The 27,970-nt window shown below is 38.4% G+C and overlaps 2 protein-coding genes across 3 annotated transcripts; one reads left to right on the forward strand and one right to left on the reverse strand.

Annotated features, from left to right (window-relative positions):
- Window positions 1-7,210: 7,210 nt before the first annotated feature.
- Window positions 7,211-8,582, forward strand: LOC129767418 (decapping nuclease DXO homolog). The gene is made up of 2 exons (XM_055768313.1): window positions 7,211-7,888; window positions 7,954-8,582. Exons 1-2 carry the CDS (start codon window positions 7,336-7,338, stop codon window positions 8,535-8,537), a joined length of 1,137 nt encoding a protein of 378 aa, XP_055624288.1. The 5' UTR covers window positions 7,211-7,335; the 3' UTR covers window positions 8,538-8,582.
- On the reverse strand, window positions 8,466-10,135 carry LOC129767417 (pentatricopeptide repeat-containing protein 2, mitochondrial-like). Of its 2 annotated transcripts, XM_055768312.1 has the most exons (5): window positions 9,952-10,135; window positions 9,651-9,894; window positions 9,099-9,585; window positions 8,624-9,046; window positions 8,466-8,566 (listed from the first exon to the last, which is right to left on the reverse strand). In XM_055768312.1, exons 1-4 carry the CDS (start codon window positions 9,995-9,997, stop codon window positions 8,654-8,656), a joined length of 1,170 nt encoding a protein of 389 aa, XP_055624287.1. In that variant the 5' UTR covers window positions 9,998-10,135; the 3' UTR covers window positions 8,466-8,566; window positions 8,624-8,653. The 2 variants fall into 2 exon arrangements, with proteins under 2 accessions (XP_055624287.1, XP_055624286.1); XM_055768311.1 differs by lacking the exon at window positions 8,466-8,566 and having other exon boundaries at window positions 8,598-9,046.
- Window positions 10,136-27,970: the final 17,835 nt, after the last annotated feature.

A 27,970-nucleotide genomic window follows, 5' to 3' on the forward strand; every position in this document is an offset into this window, starting at 1 on the left:
AATTTGCTTGAAAATGAAGTGGATTGAGTCCGCACCACTTATACCATGGACAGACATACAGCTGTACTAGTGTTGTACGTGTACAGCGTTGTACAGGTACCATTGTACCATGACAGACATACTTTGGTTGTACATTGTACCGCATGTCAAACTGACAATAAAAAATTTGACCAATTTTCACTACATATTTCAATGAAAAAGGTTTTTATTTAGTGTCTAAACTATCGCAACAACAAACAAGTTTCCAATCTGAGTTTTGACCTCAAGAGAAAGTCCATAAAAAGAACGTTTACCAAGTGTTTTGATTCGGTTTGTTCATGCTACCCACCACTAACCGTCTATGGCGCTGCGCACAGTACAACTGTAGCCATGTACAGCGGTAAGTATAATACTTATGACAGACATACAGCTGTACTACCGTTGTACTTCGAAAATTGTATGTCTGTCACCATGTACAGCGCTAGAACTATGCAAGCAACTCGGTTCAATCGCTGTACCTGTACCGACCTATTTTACCGCTGTACATGGCTACAGTTGTACTGTGCGCAGCGCCATAGACGGTTAGTGATGGGTAGCATGAACAAACCGAATCAAAACACTTGGTAAACATTCCATTCATTGACTTTCTCTTGAGTTAATAACGCAGATTGCAAATTTGTTTGCTGTGTTTGATAGTTTAGACGCTAAATAAAAACACTTTTCATTGAAGTATGGGGTGAAAATTGGTCAAATTTCTTATTGTCAGTTTGACATCCGGTACAATGTACAACCGAAGTATGTCTGTCATGCTACGATGGTACCTGTACAACGCTGTACACGTACAACGCTAGTACAGCTGTATGTCCCTGGTATAATACTTATGACAGACATACAGCTGTACTTGCGTTGTACTTCGAAAATTGTATGTCTGTCACCATGTACAGCGCTAGAACCATGCAAGCAACTCGGTACAATCGCTGTACCTGTACCGACCTATTTTACCGCTGTACATGGCTACAGTTGTACTGTGCGCAGCGCCATAGACTATTAGTGGTGGGTAGCATGAACAAAACAAATCAAAACATTTGGTATACAATCTTTTCATTGACTTTCTCTTGAGTTAATAACTCAGATTGGAAACATATTTGTTGTGTTCGATAGTTTAGACGCTAAATAAAAACCTTTTTCATTGAAATATTGGTGAAAATACAATGCAATAAATTCAAACTTCTGATTGTCAGTCTGACATGCGGTACAATGTACAACCAAAGTATGTGTGTCATGCTATCGTGGTACCTGTACAACGCTGTACACGTACGTCGCTAGTACAGTTGTATGTTTGTCCATGGTATTAGATTGATATGTGAATAGTATACGAATAGAGGCGAATGAACTGCAAAGTTTAAAGCCTCTTAAAAACAAAGAAAGAAGAAGAATAGTATACGAAGAGCTAAAATTGCGCTTCCGGTAAATTGATGGCAATTTGTTGGTCAAATAATTATCGCTATCTTTATATGGGCATTGTTTATTTTTCAGTTTGGATAGATGTAAACAATAACGTATTTTTGCCGATCACATTCGTTGCACTTCTCTATATTTTTGTTATCAGAAATGAATGAAACACATTCGCTCGTTTTTCGCCGAAGTGACAAGACCCATACAACAGGATTTTTGAAGTCGGAAACGCGAACAAGTGGATTGAGTTATATTTTTTCTTTCTATAATTAACAGTGATACTCTGACTAACTTGTGGTGAAATAATATTAGATGAATTAAAAAGAAACATCGAATAATACCAAGTAAGAAATTTATTTTTTCCATTTTGTTTGACTTTCTCAGGTGTACATAAAATATAGGTTAGGTGTATATAATAAAACTTAGTTTAGAATAGGTTAGGTTAGGGTAGGTTAGGTTAGTGCATATAGATAGCATAATTAGAAAAGGCGATTCCATGTGACCAAAATGGAGGTGGAAGAAGAAGACAAGGGTGGTACTTATTCTGCAAGACAGGATTCTACCATTGACAAGAGAAAACTGAGATCAAAGCAGAGAGCATATGAGTCTGATAACACGGATGACGAACTGATTCAAACGAAACGTAATAAAACTATGGCAAAAACTGTGACGGATAAAAACATGGACAATCAACAGCTGGACGCGTTCAGACAAGAATTTACAGGTACATCACAAGAAATAAAAACGACTACAAAAAAAAATAAAGAAAATACAAAGAGACAGAACAAAGACAATACAGAAGCGATATTCAAAGATGACTGGATAAAAAATACTATATACACTACTTTTGTTATCGAAAGAAAGGTTTTGGATGAAGAGCGAGTTGAAAATCAAAAACCAAAATTCCCTCATCCGATGGAAGTGGCGAAGATGTTAATCAATATAGGTGTTAAAAAATACAACGAGATGAAATCGATTGGAAGAGGTCGTTTCCAGATAATGTTTGACAAACCAATTGACGCAGAACAACTAATCAATTCTAAACTCTTAACAGAGAATTATAATTTCATAGTATTCGTTCCGGCCAGATTCAGAGAAAGTGTAGGGGAAGTGGGAAATGTTCCACCATCTTTAACAGAACAGGAGATTCTAAAAAATTTGAAAAGTGACATTCCGGTACACAAAATTGAACGAATTTCGAGAAAAATTGCCGAAAACAAATATTCGCCAACTTACTCGATTAAAATATTTGTCAAAGGTCAAAATCTACCAAAATCAGTTTCGATCTATGGAATAAACGCGTACTGTGAACCGTATATATTCCCGCTCAAAATTTGCCATAACTGTTGGAGGTATGGACACAAGGACAAATTTTGCAAATCAAAAGTAACAAAATGCGGAAAATGTGGTCAAGAACATAAAGAAAGTGATTGTAAAACAGAAACCTTATGCTGTTTAAACTGTAATGGAACCCATAATGCCTGGGATAAAATATGTCCGGAGAGAGTAAGACAGGACAAAATCAGGGTTGAAATGGCTGTCAATAAAACGAGTTTTTTCGAAGCCTCTCGAGTATATCCGAGAAATTCGAATAATACACAATACAGAATAAATTCATTGAGAGAATTCCCGACACTCGCTCCCAGTGGAATAAATTCCAACATTACCAAACAAATTCATCAAGTTCAAACAACGAAACATAATCAAAAAAGGTATATTCAAAAAAATACATTCCCCCAACCAGAAATAGTTCCAGATCAACCACATAGCTTCCAACCGAACCCATACAAAACAACAGACATTGAAAAAATAATAAATCAAATAAAACAAGATTTAATAAAACACCTGAACTTGACAAACGTAATAGAAAAAATCAAAGCAGTACAAAAAACTATAATTAACAACACACAAAAAACTGAGTCAATTGACCAAGATATATTCTTGATAAACTTGAGTGAACAACTTAACTCGATTATCAATCCGGAAATAAACACGAACAATACAGAATTACTGACAAATAACAATGGCAGTGAATCAGAATAGAGATTTAATAATTATACAAAATAACGTAACTAGTTTGAGAACCACAGATACACGAGAACTAATCAAAGATTATTTGAAACGAGAAAATGTAGATATAGCTATTTTAAGTGAAATTTGGCTTAAGCCAGATGAAACGTTTAAATTTCCAGGTTACAAACTTATAACAGAAACTAGACCAACAGGCTACGGCGGTGTTGGCCTCATAATAAATAATGAAATATCTTTCAACCAAGTCAAAATTCCTAATTTACACCCAATTGAAGCAATTGCAATAAATACGACGAATACAAATCCAAATATTCAGTATACATACCTCCATTACCCATTAACAACAATATGATAAAAACACCCCTGAAAAAATTACTAGACATAATAGATAAAATAAATAAACCAACAATACTCGCAGGAGATTTTAATGCACATAATCTCATGTGGAATCCAGGTCATCCCACTTGTCCTAGAGGAGAGCTATTAGAAAACCTAATAGAAAACAGAGAACTCATTATCCTAAATGACGGCTCAAGCACCACAATCAAAGCACCAAATACAATCCCTTCTGCTATAGACATAACATTAGCTTCTCCAAATATTGCCATCAGAACCAATTGGAAAGTCTTAGAGGAAGACTTTTTTAGTAATCATAAGATTATAAAGTTTGAAATAGAAAATGCAGCAAAACAGTACAAATTTAAATTAAAATATATCAATAAAAACAGATTGACGGATAAAATAAACCAAATAAAACCCCACATGTTTCAGACACCAAACGACATAAACAAGTTTTTTCGAGAACAAATACAGCTATCCACGTATTAATTAGATGGAGGTAAGAATAAAAGAAAACAATACCCCAAAAAATGGTGGACAAAAGAAATACAAGAACTTCTAGTCATCAAAAATCAAAAACTAAAATGCTTTCACAGAAACGGGACAGTTGAAAACTTCATCGAATTCAAAAAAAAACAAGAGCATTACTTAAAAAGGAAATAAGAACACAAAAAAGGTTAAGCTGGAAACAATTGATAAATTCGATTACTCCTGAAATGACTCAAAAACAGCTCTGGGATACAGTAAGAATGATTAACGGCAATCGACCTTCAAAAAACAATTCTCATCTACTAAATGATTACGAGTTGGCAATGAAATTTATGCAGCTAAACTTTCCACCCATCAACAGAAATCTTCAATATACCCCAGTGAGGAACAATAATGCCCTCAAAATTAACTTTTTTGAAATGCAGAGAACAATTGCGTCTAAAAAAGATCATTCAACACCCGGATTAGATAATATTTCCTTTTTTACATTAAAACGCCTTAATTTGAATTTAAGGATTCGTATTTCAGAACTGTTAGAAATAGTCCTGAATACTGGTGAGATTCCAGAAGATTGGAGGACCGTTAAAATAATACCTCTATTGAAGGAAGGAAAAGATCCGAACAGCCCAGATGCATATAGACCTCTTTCTATGATCTGCGTTCTTTTGAAACATATAAATAACGTAGTGAAGACTAAGCTTGTTGATTTTATAGAATTAAATAGACTCATTCCAAAACATTCTTTTGGATTTAAAAAGCACTTATCATCAATAAACTGTGTCAACTATTTGGTTTCAAAAATTTACCAAACCAAACGGGAAGGGATGGTATTAATAACGGTATTCCTAGATCTATCTAAAGCATTCGACAACGTCGACATACAAAAACTTTTAGATATTATGCAAAAAGACAATATTCCAAGCGAAATCATTTATTGGATTTTTCAATATTTAAAAAAAAGAAAGACAGTTCTAGAACTCAATGATGGGACACTGATTGAGCAAACAACCAATTCAGGACTTCCACAAGGATGCCCACTTTCACCAATCATATTCAATATTTATACGAAAACGATACACTCGGCAACCAACGAAGATAATACGCTCATACAATATGCGGACGACTTTACAGCAATAGTGAAGGGTCCAAACGCAGCGATCGCGGCTAGCAGAATGTGCACTTTTTTGAGTAAAATAACCCAATCTTTTGAGCAGTTAGGGATGACATTGAATCCAAACAAATCAGCAGTTCTCTTTTTCACAAACAAATTCAACCCAAGATCTACTATTTTCATAAATAACACCTCAGTACCTATAAAAGAACACCACAAATTTCTTGGCATTCATCTAGATCATAAATTATCTTTTAAATCCCATATCAATCACACAATAGCTAAAGCTAAACAAAAAATCAACATATTAAAAATAATGGCGAGAAAACGTAACGGTGCACATCCGGCTCAAATGCTGAAAATAATGAAAGCGATAGTGCGACCCCATTTTGACTATGGGTTATCCATCATTGCGGTAGCATCGAACACAGCATTTGCAAAGCTAGAAACAGTTCTCCTCTCAGCAATAAGAACGGCACTAAGATTACTGAACTCAACTCCAAATCAGGTGGTATTGTATGAAGCGGGTGAGTTGCCTCTGAAACTACGCGCCGAACTCCTAGCTATAAAAGAAATAACAAAGACATTATTCTTCAACAATAGCCCGATCACAAGCACTTTGAACGAAATAATGGAATTAAATTTTTTACCAAGGCACATATCATACCTGGAAAAAATTGCTTCGTTGAATAATTTTCTATTTTATCAGATGGGGCGGGAAATTGAACTTAAACATCCGCTCAGAGAAATTAGAAATAAAATAGAAATATTTTGTGAAATTGAAGGTTTGAAGAAGAAAAACTTATCGGAAATTACACAAAAACAAATCGTAACAGAATTAATACATACAAAATACAACAGATGTTACCAAATCTATACAGATGGATCAATAATAAATTCGGTATCGGGTTTTGGCTACTATGACCCACAGGAAAAAATGTCCTATTCCGGAAAACTAAAAGAAGGTTTCACAATAACAAACACAGAAATAGTAGCAATACAGAAAGCAATTGAATATATAAGAACATCAGATGTTACAGAGATAGTTATTCTTACAGACTCCAAAAATGCATGCATCCTACTGAATAACCCAAAAGAAACAGATAATCATCTAATAGTCAATTTGATAAATACAATAATGGAAACTAAATTTATTAAAATAAAAATACAATGGATACCGGGACACGTTGGAATAATTGGAAACGAAAGAGCAGACTACGCAGCGAAGCAGGGTACGCATAGGAGTGTGACTGAGGACATACTATATAATAAAAATGATATTATCACAATTTCCAAGAATGACATCCTTAAAACGTGGCAAGATAGGTATGAATATATGTCGGAGGAAAAGGGAAAATTTCCTTTTCCACATTCAAAATGTATTTCGCCTCATCCATGGTTCAAAGAAATTAATATGCCGACAATAGACATAATTACATTGACAAGAATAAGGACAGGACATACAGCAACTAAAGACCGACTTGCATCATGGAAAATCTTACCCAATAACCATTGTGATTACTGTGGTGTAATGGAAAACCTTCACCATATCCTCTACGACTGTCGTAAATTTAGCCAGATCAGATTAAATTTTCCTCCGCTCCAAAATAAAATTCCTCTAGAGAAGATACTAGCAGACAAATCTGAAAAAAATTACAAAATTTTAGCGTTATACCTGAGAAAAATTAAACAAAATGTGTGAAAATTTCATTTAGCTACCGTAACGAATAAATTTGAAAACTATTTAATCCATCTTAAATTCACAACAAGGGCATCAGAGTGACAATACGAACGAAAGCGAATTGTCTAAATGTGACAAGTTTACTTCAAAATTCTTGGCTTTATGGATCGGTCTGGTCTGAGCCATTCAAGAAAACAGAAGCAGTAACAAAACATTGTTGCTAACTGTTCTCGGTGTAGATAAAAAAAAAATGAATGAAACAAATCTAAATCCGCAGCATACAATCCATAATACAAAAGCATTTCCTTCGTTTTCTAAACCAAAAATAATTGGTTGTTTCAGTGTAGGGCCAGAACGTGAGTACATTTCATCCGCTGAAAACCTAAAGTTTTTAAATATGCCAAATCCAAGACCTGGCAAACCATTGAGAATCGATCTCAATGAAGGATTTGAAATCAGAAAACCGAAGCCTGACAGTGCAAAGCAGGAAAGGATAGATCACCCGCTAAGGTTTATTGCTCAAAATGTAGCACGACTACGGAATCATTGTGTGGAAGCGAACACTACAAGCAGAAAGTCGCTCAATGTGGACTTCGTCTGCTTCCGCGGGCTGTTAAGAATGGTTATGTGTACACCTTACGAGAAAAAGACAAGCTGGATTATACTGGCCAGTAAATATAAGGGAACAATCTATCTCTGCGCGAAGGATACTCCCGAGAAGGAATTGGATGAAGCGAATCAGACCGAGCAGCAGAAACGATTTTGCTATTACGGATTTAAGTTTGAACAATATATTTTAACAGGTTTGTATATAAAAAAAACACGAATCCTTGAACAATAGGAATCAAAGATTGTTTTCGATTTTCAGACGAACCTAATGAAACCCCGAATACCGCCGCGGCCGTTGTAGAGTCGGAGGAATTCTGTGCGATGTTTAGCGCCACCTTGGAGGGGAAGCGAGTGTTGTATGGAGCTGAAATGGACGGCATTGTAACGGATGAAACCATAGATAAAGCGCATTTAAATGAGAATATTTTAAATCGGCTGGAATTTGTGGAAGTTAAGGTTAAACGACGAGAAACCAACCAAAGGCAAGTGAACAACTTTTATAGGTTCAAAACAAGGAATTGGTGGTGCCAGAGTTTTCTGGTTAATATAGGGAAGATATTCGTCGGATTAAGGAACGATCAAGGGATCGTGAATGAGATCAAGGAGATGAGCTTGAGAGAAATCGATCGAGATTCAAGACAGTTCTGGTCTGCATCAGTTTGCATGGTTTTCTGTTCCAAGTTTCTAGCAAAGGTCAACGAGTTGATGAATCGTGTGGATTGTCCTCATACAGTTTATCGTTTCGAATACGACGCTAATAGAAGCCAAAATATATTGTTTAATATTCAAAAGGGACAAAGTGACGAATCGTTTATCCCCGATTGGTACTGCGCTGTTGTGTAGGATTGGAAAATATATTTGAAACCGGACGCCTGAAAAATTAATCTTTGGATCTTTGATGACTTTCTTGATAATCGTTTGTATTTCACCATTCAAATATTTTTTTCCATTTATGTGTGTTAATTCATATCGGCCAATCCTGGACGAGAAGATCGTACCCGATGCCCTCTGTTGGGAGCGAACTCTCTCATATCCTGTGATCCACCACGGCTCCTATAGCTATTGGCAAGGTTACTGAAATTTTCCTTCTTCGGCGCGATAGTAACGACTTCTTGACATATCAGCTGATCCAAGGAACTATCGGTAACGTGGCCGTGCGATTCAATAAATTCCAGTATTCGCGGCAGGTCATTAGGCACATCGGATTTCGATGCCTTGAGTGCATCTTCCACCTGCTGAATTACCTCCCGACAAAAGGAGTGTTTCTTCTCCATGGGTCCTCCACTTTCGAGCACTGCCCGGAAGCTAGGAATCAAGTCATCCAACCGTTCCAATGACAGTAAAGCTAGAATCTTTTTTATACAATTATCATCTCGATCAAGTGTATGTGTCCTTCTTCCTTACCTTAATTTGTCTGATTGTAACATAGTTGGTCTCTTTAGCGCTTCCCAGTATTTCCAATGCAATGCCGGGCTGTTTGTGGTTCAGAGCGAGCGCCGCTGCAAAGGCAGCGGCCTTCCTCATCGGTACATACGCAACTGCATTAAGCTCCTTCCACAAGTTCATTGCATATTGATAGGATTCATCACTGTTTTCTTTGTAGCACGCTGCGAAAGTTAATGTTAACATATGTTTCGGATAGTTACCGCTTTGGAGCTGCCGAGTTTTGATAATGTCGAACACCTCTCGAACTTCAGCATACAAGCCGTTTTCGTACAACAGATCTCCCAGTATTTGGAAGGATGTTAGTTGACCAAAAAACGTGTTATATTTCTCATCCTTGAACAGCTTCAACGCTAATGTGGGATCCTTCAAGTAATACAGTGCACGCATAACCACGGGTCCGAAAACGTAATTGCCGAAGCGCAATTCCTGAGCTTGCGAATTATATCTGAACGGTGGGCGGAGAAAATCGAAATAATTCAGAATAACGGAAATAAGACAATGCCCACTTACTTATCAATCATATCCAACAACAGTTTCTTATCCTCAGCGGTGTCCTCAACCAAGTGGATAATATTTTTGAGATCCTCGGTGAAGATCATGTTTGTAGCGGATCCTTCAACAAACTGTTGCATCTTGCGTTTAAAGTTGTCCACATTGTGCATATGCTGGGTTTTTGTTTTTTCGCGGACCATTTCGTATCCATTCATACCTAGTGCCGCTGCCGAGTACAATCCTCGTCCATTGAGAGCTTTTACTGGTAAATGTAAGTCATTGTAAAAGCAGCCGCAAATCATCAATCGTGTTGACTTACCTGTGTCTGCTTGTCGCAACAACGAGATCAAACTTTTCCGTAACATACTTGCAATCGGACCAGATGTCGAGCTTCCAAATTTAATTTTGTTTCCTAGGCCGACGATCCGTAATCACATAACAGATTTGACTTAACCTCACACACGTGCACTGTTTGTCAGTTGCGTCATTTGCGAGTGATTTTGCATGCATTCTGTCAACCAACGTATGCGAACGTCTCTCAGTGGAAGTGAGTTACGTTTTATTTGTAAACATACCGAGAGCACAAGAGGCTTTCGTTTGAGTGAAAACGCAGATGCCAGATATGCAGAGATTACAGGATATTGAATCTTTATATGCTTGAGTTAACTATGCGTTCTAGTACCTCATGTTTACGTGATGTACACCCTCATTCGAACGAATAGAAAACGTTCGAAGGTATGCCCCATTTGTATTCTTGTTTTCGTACGAATGCGTTTTTTCACCTGCCTACCAAACGTCACTTTTCTCTTGTGAATCTCGTTCGTTGGTAAATCAATATTTAGTTTTTCGGATAATGCGAGCTTAGGTCGTTTTGGTATTACTGTTTAATCTAATGCAGAAGGAATTCTATCATTTGTAACCGTTCGGTTTCATAATATTCCAAATAAACACTATAGACACACTACAGAGACAACACACCATACTGTAAATAAATGAAAACTCATCAGCATGTCAGACCCCTGCTCATTGGCTACGAAAAGCTCAACTGGTTTGAGCCTGAGACGAGACATGACAATAGGGGGCCGATTCCGGACCACCACTTCTGTCAAACTCGGACCACTTGCAACTCGCCTTCTGATTGGCTAATGAGTAAAATAATTAACAAAGATAAATATACAAAAATGGGATTTCCAACATTTTCACAGTGTTGCCAAATATATTCAAAATTGAATAATTGTTGCATTCACATTTCAATTTAGCGATAATTTCTATAATGGATTTTTTTGTATATTTTCGTTTCTATTACGTCCGGTGTTCCCGAAGAGAAGGAAACATTGCATCGGAATTTCCACCCTACATCTTTTCGGGATTTTTTTGCCATCTAGCATAGCATAATAGCAGCGACCTAACAGAGAAGAGCATTCAATTATTTTCCAACCGTAAAGCAGTTAGCAATATAATTATAATCTAATAACAAATAACAACCAAGGCAGCAGAAAAGTATTTAAAATCATATTGGAACTTGAATAAACCATACATACCTACAGAAAAAAATCTGAATAAACGCTATGTTATTATTTGGGAATGTATGATTTTATCAATATTTCAGTACTGTTAGTATTTGAACGATATCAAAGTTAAATTATAAGGCCTTATTTCCGTATACACTCCACGGTAAAAACGAATTGAAGTTTATCCGCGATGACAGAGATACGGTATCGATATCTGGAAACGAAATAAGCTTTTAACAAGTCTTACTACTCGGCCCGAAGGCACTTTTAAATTGTTAAAACCTGAATGAAAATTTTTACTTGGCGTTATTTATTTACTTGAAGAACGTCTTTCTTACCCTAACTTGACCTGTTTTCTATACACTTTCCGATATTCTCACTAAAACTACTCATTATAATATAAAATTATCTTCAGATACAATTTTTGTGCGAGACTAATATGATACGGAGAAGTTAATTTTCATTTATAATTTCTATTTGAAGAGTGTTCATTCTACCTGAAAACCCATCATTTTCTCTAACTCGTAAAACGAAATTTAATGGCGTGTCGTCCATTCCGTTTTCATCTTGAAGTGTAAACGGTAAGGCCCGTAATCTCTTGATAAATAAAATGAACTTTGAATTTAATTCAAATATTTCAACATATCATACACCTACTATCAAATCTACGTTTTCTAGTTTTCTTTATCTCTTCACATTTTATTTTTTGGATACCAAAATAACAGGAAAATACTTATTGTTTAAAATATGTGATATTCGGTTGGAAGATTAATACAAAAAAAAATGCAACTCAGAAAATACATGATACGAAGAACACATGTTTTTCATGGGAAAATAATCTTCCGGAATTTTATAACATTTGGCAACCTTCACATCTCGCTTCCCTGTTATCTAGCACTTGATCGAAGAAAATGCAGAAAGAAGAGTAAGAAGCCAGTTGTCACGTCTTGTCTTAGGTTTGAGCTATTGTTTGTTCTAGCTTTCGTGTGTTTACTCACAATGCATTATGAGCAGGGTTCCCAACCATCAGCATGTGTCAAAACCCGATTGTCGGAGTTGGGGTTTTCCTGCGGATTCTAATAGCGAATTCGTTTTTGTTCAGTTTCAACCCCAGTGCCGCACTAACTGCTGTCAAAACGTTTCTTTATTCACTCAGTTTCGCACTCAGTGTCGCACTAGTTCGCCCCGAAAACTGTTAGTTTCGCACTGAGATGTTTCACGGGTTGGCACTCGGGTTCACCAATACAACTATACTGAACTGTCAAGTTCCGAATATTATTTTGGAAAATCTAAAAATAAAGACTATGAAAATGGAAAACCTGCTGCTTTTGCTTTTGTATTATTGGAAGCGTAATCCAATTCGGATTCTGATTTTGAAGAGTATATTCGAGTAGACGGCATTAAGCTACGTGTGCTTTCATTGGGAGGTGAAAATAATGATGGATATTCAGGTGGAATAAATTTCAAAATCAAAATTATGAATGAAAATTTACTTTAACGTATCGAATATTTATTTTAAGTGATTAAATAAGAGGATTTTTCCGATATCGCAGAAACATATTGAACGAAAACTGTGTCTAATGATGATTTTATATTATAATAGTAATTATTTGTGGAACAAACAGGAAATGCATCGACAAATGGTAAAGTGAGTGTCAGAACTACATGTGTTAGGTAATCGAACAATATGAAGTACAAATTTTCATTCAAACTTTTATATGTTTACACTGCACTTGGCCCTTCTGATCTGATGGAGAACAATTTACCTCCCAAGCACTAATATCACCACCAGACGTCGACACTATACATTTGCCGTCGTAAATATAAACAAATCAGACTATATAACGTACACCAACAAACCAACGCATTCGTGAAACTGAAAACGTTTTATTACAGAGTCAGTTTGGCACTGACTCAGTTTTAAAAACGAATTCGCTATAATAAAGAGACGAACTCGGGAGATTGCGATATCCGGTCTTTCCGCCTAGAGCTAGAATCGGGAGTAGTAGTGCGCGTCGTGTCTAGTTTAAATTGTGTAATAGCTGTGGAAATTATGTTTTGTGTATTGTTGAAAAGAAAATACTTACCTTAGACGTGACCATATTAGCTCCAGATACCTGAAAACAGAAAAAAAAAGATAAACCAAATTATACTTACCAATATAACCGACCGAAGTACAAACCTGAAAGTTAAAGAAAAATAGATAGGAAGAGAAAAAGGTCTGCACAGTGGACCTTTTGTTTTCTTATTACACTTAATCTAGCACATGGCGGACGAATAGACAAAAATTAGAGAACATCACCACCAAACACCGCACACACGTGGATGGAAAAGGCTAACCCAGAAACCAACAAGGGAAATTCGCCGAACCCGAACCACATTGCTCAAAATTGCGCAAGTATTACATAAAAATGTGACGTCACAAGTAGGATAGAATAGTAAAGAGGAAGTAGGAAAATAAGGAGTAAATACACATACCAAACACTTATAATAAAACATATATTCTTCTTGAAATGGTTCTTCTTCTATACAATCTTTTTCTTACATCGTAATCGAACTCGAAAGGGGTTACCAAGCCTCGCCCCATATAGTTTGGTGGAAAAAGGGACTATCTCAGCCTTTGAGGTGAAGTTAGAACGTGGTTGAGGACCCTAACCATTGTGGACGTGTGTAGAACGCAAGAGAGAATTCCCCTCAGCTCCCAACTGCCGTCAAGTAGTTGACAGTGAACGTTGGGGTAACGACCCTGCTGAATGAGCTAATCATTCATGAAGTAAACTCTAAATTACACATTGAGAATTATGAATATGAGTCATGAGTATTATTAATATTTCATTTCATTTTATTTTTGTGATCCGGTGCAATGCCGGTCTCAGTAAGTCCTCGCATGATAATTGTTGTCATCCCCTAGTATTGATATCATTTTTCGCTGTATAATTACCCATGTTGCGGCAACCCAAAAGACATCCTCTTAACACGTTCGTTGTCCCGTTATATACAGCATACACAGCATATCTTATGCTGAGAATTTCAACATTTCTCGTCGGAAATGGCCCAAAAAATAGTTTGATCTTACGTCTTGTGAAGAAGTTCGAGGAAACCGGTAGTGTTCTCGATAACAAGGCTGCAAATGTGGCGCCAAACGAACCGCGCGCACGCCGCAGAAAATCGAGCAGTTGGAGCAAAGCGTCTGCGCCAGTCTCGGCACCAGTCTCACTCGTTTAACTCATGAGATTGGAGTGTCCTCATCCACCACGTACCGAATATAGACGGAAGACATCGAAATGTTCCCTTACAAAATCCAGATGCTCTGAACTCTTTCCCCTCTCAACAAAGAGAAACAGCTCGCATTCAAAACGACCTTCGGCGCGTATCTCACTCAAAAGCGCGGGAACCGTTCAATTACTTCCTCTGGGGGTACGTGAAGGACCGTTGCTATGTTAATGAGCCACAATATTTGGAGGAACTTAAAGAAGAAATAACTCGGATTTTCAACAGCATCGAAATCGTAATGTTAGAGTTGAGCATGAAGAATTTTTTTTCACCGTTTAAAACACGTTTTCGAAAAAAGGGTTGGTCACATCGAAAATGTCCTTAATAAGCTTTATTTTGGTTTTTTTTTTTTTCAATAAAAATCGGTTCACTTTTGTAGAAGTTATTAAAATGTGTTGCGTGAGCGTTTAATCTGAAAGACCCTGTAGACTTCATTTTCAATTTGAAGTATTGCTTTTGCTGTTTTGCAGTCCAGTTAGCTAGTAAAATTCAATGATTAAGTTGACTTTCCGGTCCGATTAATGAACGATCACTGAATGGGTGACGTCAGGTATGGGCAAAATCGCATCGAATCGCAATCGTTCAACAACACTCATTCACAGATAAAACTCACCCTTCTAAAGGGTGTGTCACATCAAATTGCATCACGGAAAAAACGCTGTAGAAATTTAATTTTTAGGAATTATATCTTCAGCTTTCGCTTTAAAATCAGATAAGAGTGTATAGATCACGTTGGCCATGCTTCACTGTCAATTTTTCGTAAGTTTGGAAAAATGTCGTCGAACGAAAAAGAGCGTCGTGAATTAATCCTGTGCACTCATTTCGAGAATCCATCGGGACATCGGTAAGATGCTGGGAATCGTCCAATCCACGGTCAGCAGAGTACTAAAACGATACTTCCAGAACCTAACCATCGACCGGAAGGTGAAGAACGGCAAAAATGGATGCTCCGTCAGTGAAAAAGATCACAAGCGCGTAGTTAAGCAGTTTAGACGTGATCCGAGAAGTTCGGTCCGGGATGTCGCCAATAAGCTGAATTTGTCAAGTTCATTCGTCCAGCGGACCAAGCAGCGGGAGGGCCTGCGTACATACAAGGTTCAGAAGGCTCCTAACCGCGACGAAAGGCAAAACATGGTGGGGAAGACGCGAGCCCGGAAGCTGTACACCGAAATGCTGACGAAGCCGCATTGCCTGGTAATGGACGACGAAACCTACGTCAAAGCGGACTTTCGTCAGCTGCCGGGCCTGTTGTTCTTCTCCGCAGAGGACAAATTCAGCGTTCCGGAGGAGATTCGCAAGCAGAAACTATCCAAGTTTGGCAAAAAGTACATGGTGTGGCAAGCGATCTGCTCTTGCGGAAAGCGGAGCGCCCCCTTCGTGATGACCGGCACGGTAAACGGGCAGGTTTACCTTAAGGAGTGCCTACAGAAGCGCTTAATACCACTATTGAAGCAGCAGGAGGGCCCGACCATCTTCTGGCCGGATCTCGCTTCGTGCCACTATTCAAAGGACGTGTTGGAGTGGTACGAAGCCAACGGGGTCACCTTCGTGCCAAAGGAAATGAACCCGCCCAACGCGCCGGAGCTTCGCCCAATAGAGAAATATTGGGCGATTATGAAGCAGGCCGGAAGAACCCAAAAGTTGTCAAATCGGAGGCGGACTTCAAGAGAAAATGGATTCCTGTTCAAAAAAAACTACAACCTGACGTTGTACAGAACCTTATGGACGGGGTAAAGAGGAAGGTACGAGCATACGGGCTTGGGCTCGAAGTATGAAAAATGGAAAATGCCAAAAGTTGTTTAATAGTTTTTATTTTACTGTCTAAAATTTTGTCTACTGGGCGAATTTCTACAGCGTTTTTTCCGTGATGCAATTTGATGTGACACACCCTTTATTCTCCGTTTATGCCTCACTTTCTTTGAGACAGAAAACATTCACCTATCATCTTCGCAAAGTTCATTCTCGAGTTGAACGGAAAAATAGAGAATTTTGCATTCTCTCATTTGCCTCTCGGAATGACGTTAGATGGTGATAGAATTAAATTGGAATCTTTTGCTTGAGCCAGCGATTGTCTCTGTAAAATCATTCGTTTTTCACTCAAATAGCAATCCTTGAGCCTCGATCGCGGCAGTCAAATATAGGTAGATAGTTGAAATCGAATTGTTTCCTGTGCACTATTGCAATGACATTTTTTTTGTTTCTAGTATGAAACGATCTAAGCCAACGCAAAAGACCATATTAACGCAAGTTATTGGTGAGCGGGAAGGTAGATTCATGTGCATTTCCGATAACAAATGCATTTGAATACTGACAAGGAAGAGAGTAGAACGGAAAATAAAATCATCCATACACGCAGATTGAGTCTATTTTACACGCAGATTGAGTCTATTCTCACCCGTTGTTTTGTTTCGTGCGATCCTTCCAAAGGAGTATTCATTCATCGAAGGTTGTTTTCCACTCTTTGTGTTGTTATGTTCACTCTTAGTCCCGAATGAAGATGGTCGGAGAGTGAAAAATGATTCATCGTGCAATCTCACGATTGCTTGCTGCATTCTCTTCGCCGTGATTATTCCAAGCAGATGCAAGAGTGATTTATAATTAGGTGTGGAAAAATGAACGAATGAACTTTTCCATGTGTGTTCTCTTCGTCAGTTATCGTACAATCAAATTTTCGTGCGTACTCTGAGCCAATATCACCTTAGCCTAAGGGTAGAAATTTTGTCGGTTGAGGTAAGCCTCGACTAGAGCCTGCAGATTCCTGTTGCATAATAAATCTGAAAGTACAAATTTACAAGTCTAATATTACATGTTGTTTACATCTGGATCATGCGGATAGAATCAAATTAGTTGTCAAAAAAAAAATCGAATAGAGGGGAAAAAGGTGTTCCTTTTGACGTAGAACTACGTCTTTCAGGAAGGGTGTCAAGTCAGAAAACAGGTCACGTTTTTGTGAAATAAAGTTAGTGTTAATAACTATTTTCACAGCGAACAAATTCTGATACTTTGCACACCAATGGAATCGGAAATTCTCTAAGATTCGTTTGATATACTATAAAATACAATCCACTAATGCCTACACAGTTTAATTTATTGAAAACTGGAAGCATTCTCATTCCCACTTTAAATTTATTTGGTTTAAATAAGCCATCCGCGATTTGAAGCCACACCACTTCACGTTTGGTGGTCGAGCGAGAGAGGATTATTTTCTTGTCGGGTGAAGGAGAAGTATGGAATAGAGTTTCTTTCCACAAGGTGTAACCGTTCGGTTTCATAATTGAATGATCACTCAACATATATACACATTAGATACACTACAGCTACCACACACCACACTGTGAATAGTGCATCAGCATGTCAGCCCCCTGCTTATTGGCTGCGAAAAGCTAAAATGGTTTGAGCTATTGTGTCTCCCCGTTTAAATGTTGCTTTATGCTTAATGAGCAGGGTTCTGATACCTACCTCAGAAATTAGATGATGTATTCGCCCGCAACCTTATATATATATATATATATATATATATATACTTACCAGTGTAACGCAAACGTGAACATGTGTTTAAAAGCCTGAAAGGTAGAATATTTAACAGAAAAGGTAAGAGAAGATTGTAAGACCACATTGAGCATGTGGTCAGCATATAGTGGTATTTCGATCCATTCTAACCTGGACTGTGCAGGTCTGCACAGTGGACCTTTTCTCGTTACACGCAAATTCGTGAACAGGACATCTGGACAGAAATGAAAAGGACATCATCACAAGTCACAGCAAACACGTGGATAGTAAAAGACGAACCACCGCCACCGAGGAATACCCGAAATTCCAACCCTAACCACATTGTTCAAAACATGCGCAAGTTTATGCAAAGATGTGACGTCACAAGTGGAATTAGATTAAAATAGAAAAGTGGGGAGAAAATACACGTTCGAACACATATCAAACACTTATAATAAAACACATATACTTTCCTTCGAATTGATCTTCTTCGTTAGAGCTATCATTTCCCTATAACCTTCCTCGAACTCAAAAAGGAGTTACCAAGCCTCGCCCGATAGAGTTTGGGAGAAAGAGGGACCATCGTAGCGTTTGAGAACAGGTTTGTAGGAAGTTGAGGACTCCTTACATTGAGAAGTGTGTATAACTTATTATAACATTCCCATCAGCTCCCAACTGACGTCTAGTAGTTGACGTTGAGCGTTGGGGTAACGACCCTGCTGAATAAGCTAGTCGTGCATAGAGTAAAACCGAGATTACAAAGGGCCCTTCTCAAGGCTAGAGGCGGAAACCAAAAATAGGATAGAATGAAAACACAGATGCGAGTGAGCTAGCATAATACAACAAGCAGATGTCATTCATGTCTAATGCTGATTTCACACACATGCACACAGCTTGATACAAGGAGAGGAAACCCTCTGTATCGAGATGTGCTACGACAAAGAAGAGCAGCATATGAGAATTTTTTGTGTAGTGAGGGTATGGAAGAGTATCCAGAACTTTGGAATATAGATATTCACTGCATTTATTTAGATAAACATGAAAGTATGCTTTCAAATTCCAGCAGGATAACCTTACTGTTGCACGTCGTGGGGTTTGATCAAGTCCCGGGCAAGGGGATATGATCCGCGAGTCAAGATGTGCTACAAATTTAGCTGTCATTGCCAAACCTATCAAATTACTCGGCGAACTCAAGGCAAATCTATGGAACAAGGTGCGCCCATTCGCTAACTAAAAAAAGAATTGTTTTTTGAAAAAAAAATTTATGTGAAATGTAATGATCATGATGATCACAAGGGTCTGAATGATAATATAAAACGTAGAACCCTAGGTTGATCACTTGAAATGTAGTATTATATTATAATGTAAACCAACTTAAGAAATTGAAAGAATTTAAGTGAAATAAAAGGGTTTGAATGAATTCTGCATTATTTCAATAATTTCAGTTGTATTTAGCTGCTGCTAAATAATTTCGTGTGTTAATTTCGTCCTTAATTTCGTTTTCCAAATGGCGCAAATCATTATGGTGCCTTCAACGCAAAGACAATAAATGAAACGCTTGCAGCGTAAAACGTAATGAATATAATGAATATAGCAATGAGTATTTCATAAAGTATCAGTATATTCCACAAATTGTGCTCAATCGTCTTAATTTACTTTTGTGTATTTTTTAAATGGCTGCAGAAAACCACTTCACGTTTTGACCCACCTGGTAGTATGTTAAGTGCCTTGTTTTACACCAGCTTGAGAGTTTGGCAGTTCTCGCGAGTGACAGTGGTCGCAAATTGCATTTGCGACCCGGACATGTTTGACGCTGTCAAATCCTATGTGCTAGTATACGGATGCCCTCAGGCTGGGTTCGATCACATCTCAAGCGGAATATAGGAGCAAAAGGGTTCATAGTTTGTGATCGATATCTGAGGGGGAAGGAGAAAGTCTGATGCGAGTTGAACCAAATAAACGAGAAGTGCCGATAGCTTTCGATTCTGATCGACTATCTCGAGTCTACTGAAGTAATAAAAAATTAAATAGCTAAAAAGATATTACAAAAATTTCGATGCATTCTAAAATATTATCCGAAGTGATGAACAAGTAGATAGAATAATATAATTCCGTAGTTCTATGTCGAGAACTGCGGTCGTGTTCTAGATACAACCCATTACAATTTTTCTTATAATGATTCCCTACGTAGACAAAGTATTTTTATCAAAGGTAATTGAATCAAAATAAATGAAAATGAACGAACTACCTTTTTGGATCAATTAATGCTAGCGTTCAGAATCAGAAAGATCTAGTTGATAGTTGGTAGTTGGCATGAACTAAAATTCCAGTCTTTGAGATATTGAGATAATTGAAACTAATTATGAATTACAATTTTGTACTTTCCGCCAAATTTTTTTATTTTTTATGTGTTTTTGGACGTTATAAAAACATTTTTTTCATTAAAACATAAAAACCAGTTATATAACAACGTTTATTGCATCTAATCTCAGTCCGCTTAGGCTCTCCAGTCGATGAAAACTAGTAGGCACTCATCTTATTTCCTCATAAAAGTGAGGCAGCAGATGAGTGCACTGATCGAAAGATCTTATCCGCGTTGACGGCATTGAGCTTCATATTACGAAATGGGGGAGTAGGCATGACAATATGAGTTTGCAGAAGAAATAAACACACTTTTAAAATAAAAATTATGAATAAAAATTGTTTGTCCCAAATCAAATTAGTACTCTATGTAAATGAAAATCACTTTTGCTTGCAAGTAGTGAAAAAATATCATACAAAAAACGTTTCAAAAGATATTTTTATACTATAATGGTAAGTTTTGGTGAGAATATCTTAAAATTCATAGAAAATAGTTCAAATTAGGGTCAGAACAACGTACTTCTGGTAGGTAAATAACGCCAAGAAAAAAATTTCATACAAATTTTATCAATTTAAAATTGCCTTAGTGTCGACTCATCTGATAGAGAATAGTTGGCCTCATACAAACTAATGTCGTATCCAGATGTCGACACCATTCCGCCGTCAACGCGAATAAGATAACCTTTGTATGGGTCCCTTCTCATTGCTCAATTCCTGGCAATAAGAAAGCGGACACTCTCGCAAAGGTGGGTGCCCAGGAAGGCGAATTGTTTGATAGACAGATTTCATACGATGATTTTTTCCAATTACTGCGTCAGAGTTCCCTCTTGAGTTGGCAATCCGGTTGGGACACTGGAAGTCTTAGGCGGTGGTTATATTCAATTATTCCAAATGTTTCTTCGAGAGCGTGGTTCAAAGGTTTGGACGTAAGTCGTGACTTCATTCGTGTGTCCAACCACTACTCGCTAGATGTGCATCTCCATAGAATAAATCTTGTTCTAAGCAATGTCTGTCGGTGTGGAAACGGTTACGATGACATGGATCACGCAGTTTGGCAATGTACGGATAACTACGCAGCCAGAGTGTACCTTTTGAATGCCCATGGGGCCCAAGGAAGACAACCCTATGTTCCTGTTATGGCGGGTTTACATTAGGGAGATCTATAGCTATAGATGGATTTATTCACGTGAAAATAGATGTAAACGGGTGAGAATAAATATGATACACTTATTCGAGGTATATATAACATGAATAAATTCAGCATATGTAAACGCTTGTGAATTTCTCACTGGTGAGAAATCACTAAAGTTGGATGCAGTTCTACTTCAGGTGAATAAATTCACCGAAAATATGAATATATTCATTATAGAAGTTCACGCTAGTGTAAACGGTTGATGCGATTTCTATAAATCTCATCATATTTCTTCACATGAATATATCACTAGTCTAAACCCACCCTTAGAGACGTGTTGGGATCTCGCGACATCTGCTATATGCAGTTGATCTATATGTTTGTGAAACGGTCTAGTATAAAAATTTAATGCTTTTGTGTTTTTTTTTTCTTTTTCGTTATTAGTTTGTTTGTCTTGTCCTCTCATCTCAACGTTACCTACGCTCGACAGATACTCGAACACCAGATGCTATCCCTGGTCATTATGCATAATGCTACAGTGCGTGCGGCAACTCTCGGTTGAGACAACGATACCTCATATCCATATCCCTAACCTGACCTGTCCCACAAAATTTTTTGCCCCTCTAACCTCGAGTAAACCGCGAGTAATCGGTCGAAACCTACTAAACATTGATTTATGTTGAAATTTTGCATAAAAAAATCATGAATTAGTGGCTCCGCAAAGCTCATGCGATTGAGCCTTACAAACAAATGAATTGGAAAAAAACGTTTATTGCATCCGAGTTCATACAAAAGGCAAAAAAAAACAGGATCATTGAATAATATTCAAATGAATATACTTCGGCTATCGTGTCACCTGCAGTGCTTGGAAATATCTGTATCACATCAATCTTTTCAGCTGAATTTCCGACCACACTTGATCATTATACCATTGCATTCGGGATACCGAAAATGAACCAACGCCGAACCTCACAACCACAGCAAGCTCCTCACAGTTGATTCATCCAGTTTTGTTCATTCTCTCTTTCGTTCTGTTCTGCGTTCACGGAATGTGAGCAAAAGGAAATATCCCTAGTTTTTTCATTCATTGATATTACTATACCAGTTCATTCACTATCAGCATCTTTCTCGGACACTGACGAGACGGAGAAATTCGTTGAGGAAGATAACGAAGTACAGAATGCTCACAATAGTGACAAGAAATTAAATTGTTCAAGCATGCAAGGTTTCCGTCTCAATTAAAATGCGTTCATTTTACATAGTAAATATGCAATTCCAATTCCATTTGTCAGAAATGCTTCAATAGACTCCAATTCCGATGTAAAAAAATATTTTCTTGACTCAAATTTTAAACATTTAGTTTTTGAGCCAAATTCCGAACAGACGAACATAAAATGGTGGTGTCCAAGACACGACCGCAATGGGAATATTTCGAGTTTTCTTTGGCAAACGAGTCAAACTGTGCTATAGGATTAGCGGATGAAATTACCAACATCCAGCTTTGGCTGACAAAGTTTGCATTCGCTACCCGGATCGATTCTGCATAATGCCTCCTGAACAGTCACAACATTCCTGACAATTCAATGGTAATGAATAAATATGAATGAATTCTCATGACTCGAGCTTTAAGGAAAGCTCAGATAGCACAGAATGAATATGAATGAACACAGTTGTAAATTTGTTTGCCGTCGGATGAATGACAGCAGCATCGACAAGCAAAATAAACGCGTTACACTGATAAAAATATATTTTCAATATTACTTAACAGGCTCAATATTTCCAAGCCCTGTTCACCTGTATCTGGTCTTCATTAAACACTGAGGCGCACTGTAATCTGAATGTATCAATCAGGATTGTATCATACAAACAGAAAAAACTACCTTTGATATTTGGCACAATATTTTGGTGTTTTAAGTTTTCCCCGGACCGATCGGTAGAGTTTTGCAAAGCTTTTACTTTTTTTCGCGATTTTACATTCAAATTGCGATGTTGTCGCCACTCCATGGAGTAGGATTTCCCCGGATGAAATCCGTGTAGTTAAAAATATAGCGGCAAAACAATCTGCGCTACGTGTTGGTGATGGACGTAATTATCTTGCTCGACAATCGGCCTCTTTGTTGGAAAGGCGTTGCGCTTACTCCACAGGCACGGGAATCCTTGTTCGGAATACATTTGTCGTCTCCACGAAAACCAACCCAGTTCATTTGTAAGAACGCATCCGAGGGGAAACGATGGAAACTTCGCGAGTATTTTTACTCGCATTGGGACAGTCTTTCGATGAACAACGTATTTTTCATCAAACTGACTACTTTCTCGAGTCAAATTCTGCTTCGGACACAAACGTAAATAAACTAAGTGAATGCAAGGGGTGTAAGTGACTTGATCGATTTCTCTTCATCAACTTTTTATTTAGTTAATAACTGAACTGCAAAAACGTTCCAATTTAAGTTTGCTATACAATCCGATAGATGAGGTTCTGACCTATCTTCCACATTTTCAAATACAGCTGGGAATGTATTTGCAGCTAAGTTATGACCATAAGAGAGAGTGTCGATGTAGAGAAATCGATCAAATCACTCACACCCCTTTCATTCTAAGCCCCTTATTTTATTTGAAGAAGAGGATATAATTGAACGAAAAAACTCTACAAACTATGTTTTCTTCATTTTCATTCAGTTTTAATAGTCATCTAATTCAGCCTCCTCAAAACAGAGCAATTTTTGATACTCAAACGAAATTCGACCTTTTTTCTGTTATTGACTTGAAGTAACCAATTGAACACAATTCATGAAAGTATAAAGGGCTATGAAATAGCATAAAATCGTTTTAATCGATTGATGCTTCATTGGTATTCGGGATCTCAGCTGACGAGGTTGAACATGTGGGTCGGAAATGACGAGGAGCAAATAACGCGACGAAATAAATCAATTAAATCTAACTTTATTTCTGTACATGTGTTTACATACGTGAGGATACTTTTAGGCTGACTTTGCTAGGACGACTTATTGAATAGGGTCACCACATATGCCCCTTCAGTTACACTAGGAAACGAACTCTGTGTCCTGATTGTGGTTTTAGTGTCGTCCTGGGAATGACGCGAGATGCTTCCATCGCATATGGACGCTGGTTTTACACGGTCGATGGATTCGTGGATACGATGGATCCATCCTGCGTAGAGAGCTTTAGCGACGGTTGGCGCAGTCATTTCGCTTCCGCCCATCGCGAGTAACGGTCAATGATGGTCAACAAATTACGATTTCCACAAGAAGGAGCAAGTAGTCCAACGAGATCAATATGGATGTTCCGAAAGCGAGCTTTGGGTATATCAAAAGTTGATGAAGGTGCTACGGTGTGCCTTGTTACTTTTGATAATTGGCACTGCTGACATGTTCTCACGAATTGGTTGATATCTTTGTTTATGCCGGGCCAAATAAATCGAGCGGTGATAAACCTTCTTGTTGCACGAGCACCTGTATGAGCTAATCCATGAAGTTGTGTCATTACGCTGTTTCGATGGTTTTCTGGAACATAAGGACGAAGGTTTTTGTTAGTAGATACATCAACAACTAACGGTGAGCGCAGATGAGTGAATGTCCGGAGCTCGAGTTTTAAGGAAGAATTTTTCGACGACAGAATTTTTTTCAATTGTTGGTCATTTTGTTGATCTTTAGCGATCGCATCGAAATCGATCCCGGTTGTTACCGCATCAACTCGAGAAAAAACATCCGCAACGATGTTGTTTTTTCCACTCATGTGGCGAATGTCACTTGTGAATTCCGCTATGAATGCCAGATATCGCTCCTCGTGGGGGAGACGGCTACTCGGATTCGTGGTCAAAGCACAAGTCAGCGGGAAGTGATCAGTGAAAATGGTGAATTCTCGTCCTTCCACTAAATGTCGGAGGTATTTCACTGCTAGATGTGCTGCAGTTAATTCTCTACCAAAAGTAGAGTACTTTTTTTGACTAGTAGAAAATTTTTGAGAGAAAAATCCAATGGGTTTCCAGCTTTCACCATCGTATTAGATGCATCTACCATGAGCCCAAGAGGCTTTGATGCGTCGGGACAGTGAAGCAATGTTGCATCGGCTAGTTAGTTGTTTGCATCGTTCGAAATAATGAGATGTTTCTTTGTCCCATGAAATTTTTCGATTGTCAGGAATTATCTTCCGTAACTGCTCTTGAACTTCTGCAGCATGTGGTACGAAACGTTTGTAGACATTAATCAATGTCAGGAACCGGCGCAAATCCTTCACAACTGTTGTTATCTTATATTCAAGAACAGCGCGAACACGTGATGCAATGGGACGTATTCCGTCCTTATCAATCAAATATCCTAGAAACTCTACCTGCGGTTTCAAAAAAACACGCTTTTCGGCACTTTTCAAGCGTCTTGAGGCGTTCGAGGACAACTTTGACTTGGTCCTTATGCTCAGCCATGCTTGCTGACGCTATACAAATATCGTCGATAAACACGATAACGAAGTCCAAATCTCCGAAAAGTTTGTGCATGAACCGCTGGAAGGTCTGAGCTTTATTCAAGCGCCGATAATCGCCCACAAACCTCCATTCACCACTTTTTTTGGGAACACAATGGAGAGGGCTTGCCCAGCTGCTGCTCGAAGGGCGACATATTCCCATTTCGCACATAGTTTGGAACTCGTTTTTTGCTGCTTGAAGTTTTTCTGGATGCATACGACGCGCTTTTGAGGCCACCGGAGGCCCCCGTGTAATTATATGATGTGTGACATCGTGCTTAACTTCCTGTTGAATTGATGACGGAATTAATATTTCTCGATACGATGTCAGCATGTCTCGAAACGGATGTTGAGCGTCCACCGCAGTTATTCCATGGAGAGGCACTTCCGACAAACAACCAGTAGTTCGTAGTTTCCTTATCTCGTCAATCAAGAGCCGGTTTTTTAGATTCACTAGCAACCCAAAATGTGCTAGCAAATCCACATCAATGATAGCCATATTTACATCTGCCACTAGGAAGCTCCACTTGAAACATCGTCGAAGGCCGAGATCCACTGCGATAAATTTACTCCCATAGGTCTGTATTTTTGTTCCATTTGCTGCATGTAGAGAAAACGAACTGTTGCTTCTGCTCTATCCTGTCTTGTCGCTGGAATGATGGACACATCCGAGCCTGTGTCGATGAGGAAACGAATCTTGCTTGTTTTGTCGAAAATTACGAGTCGGCGGCTTTGGACAGTGCTACCCACCTGTGCCGCTTCAGGCGGGCAACCAACTAGTTTTTTTAACGTGTGAATGAACAAGGCTCTCTGCAACGATCTGCTCGATTGCCATATTTACGGTGGTACCAGCAAACGTCTTCGCCACGGAGTCTCGAGTTTGAAGAAGATCTACTACGGTTTCGTACTGGAGTAGTCTTGAGGAGTCGAATTTCGGCTGTAAGAACTTCAATTTCTCCTTCAGATTGGTGTAATCAGCATTCTGTCCAGTGGGTTGAGCTGGAATCTGAACAGCTGCGGTAGTGACCGTAGATGAATCGATCATTCTATCGGCCATTTCTGCTAGTATCTGCAAACTTCCATCACTTATGCTCAGTACCACTCGAACATTTTGCGGCATCCTTTGGAGAAATAGCATCTTCATTAATGTATCGTCGACGTTCAATCCCGCGGAGCTTTCCTGCATCTTGGCGAGAAGATGAGTGGGTCGAAGATCACCCAAATCGCAAGAACCAAGTAATTGTTCGAGTCGCGCCTGTGGCGAAAGAGCAAAACGAGCAATCAGTCGATCTTTAACTGCATCGTATTTATTTTCAAGTGGAGGATTTGACACTAAGTCCGAGACGTGGCATATTACGGACTGATCTATTTTTGCAATGATGTGCCAAAATTTTATTTCATGTTTCGTAACCTGTGCCAGATGGAATTGCGCCTCCGCCTGTGCGAACCACATCTGTGGATCGTTCTTCCAGAAATCTGGCAACTTAATTGCCACTGCTGCAATATTTTGCTGCGCTGGAGCTGAGTCCACCATTTTGTTTATTGTTTCGGAAAAAAGCAAAATTATCCGATTGTCGATTTAGTTTTAGCGTTTTTTCGACTGGAGTCCGTTTCAATCATGTCGGGGTCACCAAATGTTGGTCGGAAATGACGAGGAGCAAATAACGCGACGAAATAAATCAATTAAATTTAACTTTATTTCTGTACATGTGTTTACATACGTGAGGATACTTTTAGACTGACTTTGCTGCACTTGCAGTGCAGCCAGGTGCTAGGACGACTTATTGAATAGGGTCACCACAAACATATCCAAACGATCGAACAATGCTTTCTTTGATGACGAATGATATTCTTTGTCATTTTCGTCGATTTGTTTCGATTGAGATTGAATTTTCACTGCACTGGTTGAGACCCTCTTTTTCGTATATTTCCGAATTCATGGTCTTATACGCCACAAAAACTGGCTTTTTTTTGGCTTTTTGTCACAGGAACAAATTCCTTGCCAAACATGATTATCTTCCGCAGACTTCTCCGCGAAAACAAATTTGAATTTGGACTCCTTGCCGCGAGCAGGAGCCTCGTAGAATTAGGCCTTT

This window comes from Toxorhynchites rutilus, chromosome 2, assembly GCF_029784135.1.
Source record: "Toxorhynchites rutilus septentrionalis strain SRP chromosome 2, ASM2978413v1, whole genome shotgun sequence".
Taxonomy (NCBI): Eukaryota; Metazoa; Arthropoda; class Insecta; order Diptera; family Culicidae; genus Toxorhynchites; species Toxorhynchites rutilus.

What these genes read in the sequence shown, in the direction of transcription:
- LOC129767418 (XM_055768313.1), top strand. Translation starts at nt 7,336, where the DNA reads ATGAATGAAACAAATCTAAATCCGCAGCATACAATCCATAATACAAAA. An exon ending in TGAACAATATATTTTAACAG is followed by an intron (nt 7,889 to 7,953) that starts GTTTGTATATAA and finishes TTCGATTTTCAG; the next exon opens with ACGAACCTAATGAAACCCCG.
- LOC129767417 (XM_055768312.1), bottom strand. Translation starts at nt 9,997, where the DNA reads ATGTTACGGAAAAGTTTGATCTCGTTGTTGCGACAAGCAGACACAG. An exon ending in GTTGCGACAAGCAGACACAG is followed by an intron (nt 9,895 to 9,951) that starts GTAAGTCAACAC and finishes TACATTTACCAG; the next exon opens with TAAAAGCTCTCAATGGACGA. An exon ending in TTACAATCAGACAAATTAAG is followed by an intron (nt 9,047 to 9,098) that starts GTAAGGAAGAAG and finishes TGTATAAAAAAG; the next exon opens with ATTCTAGCTTTACTGTCATT.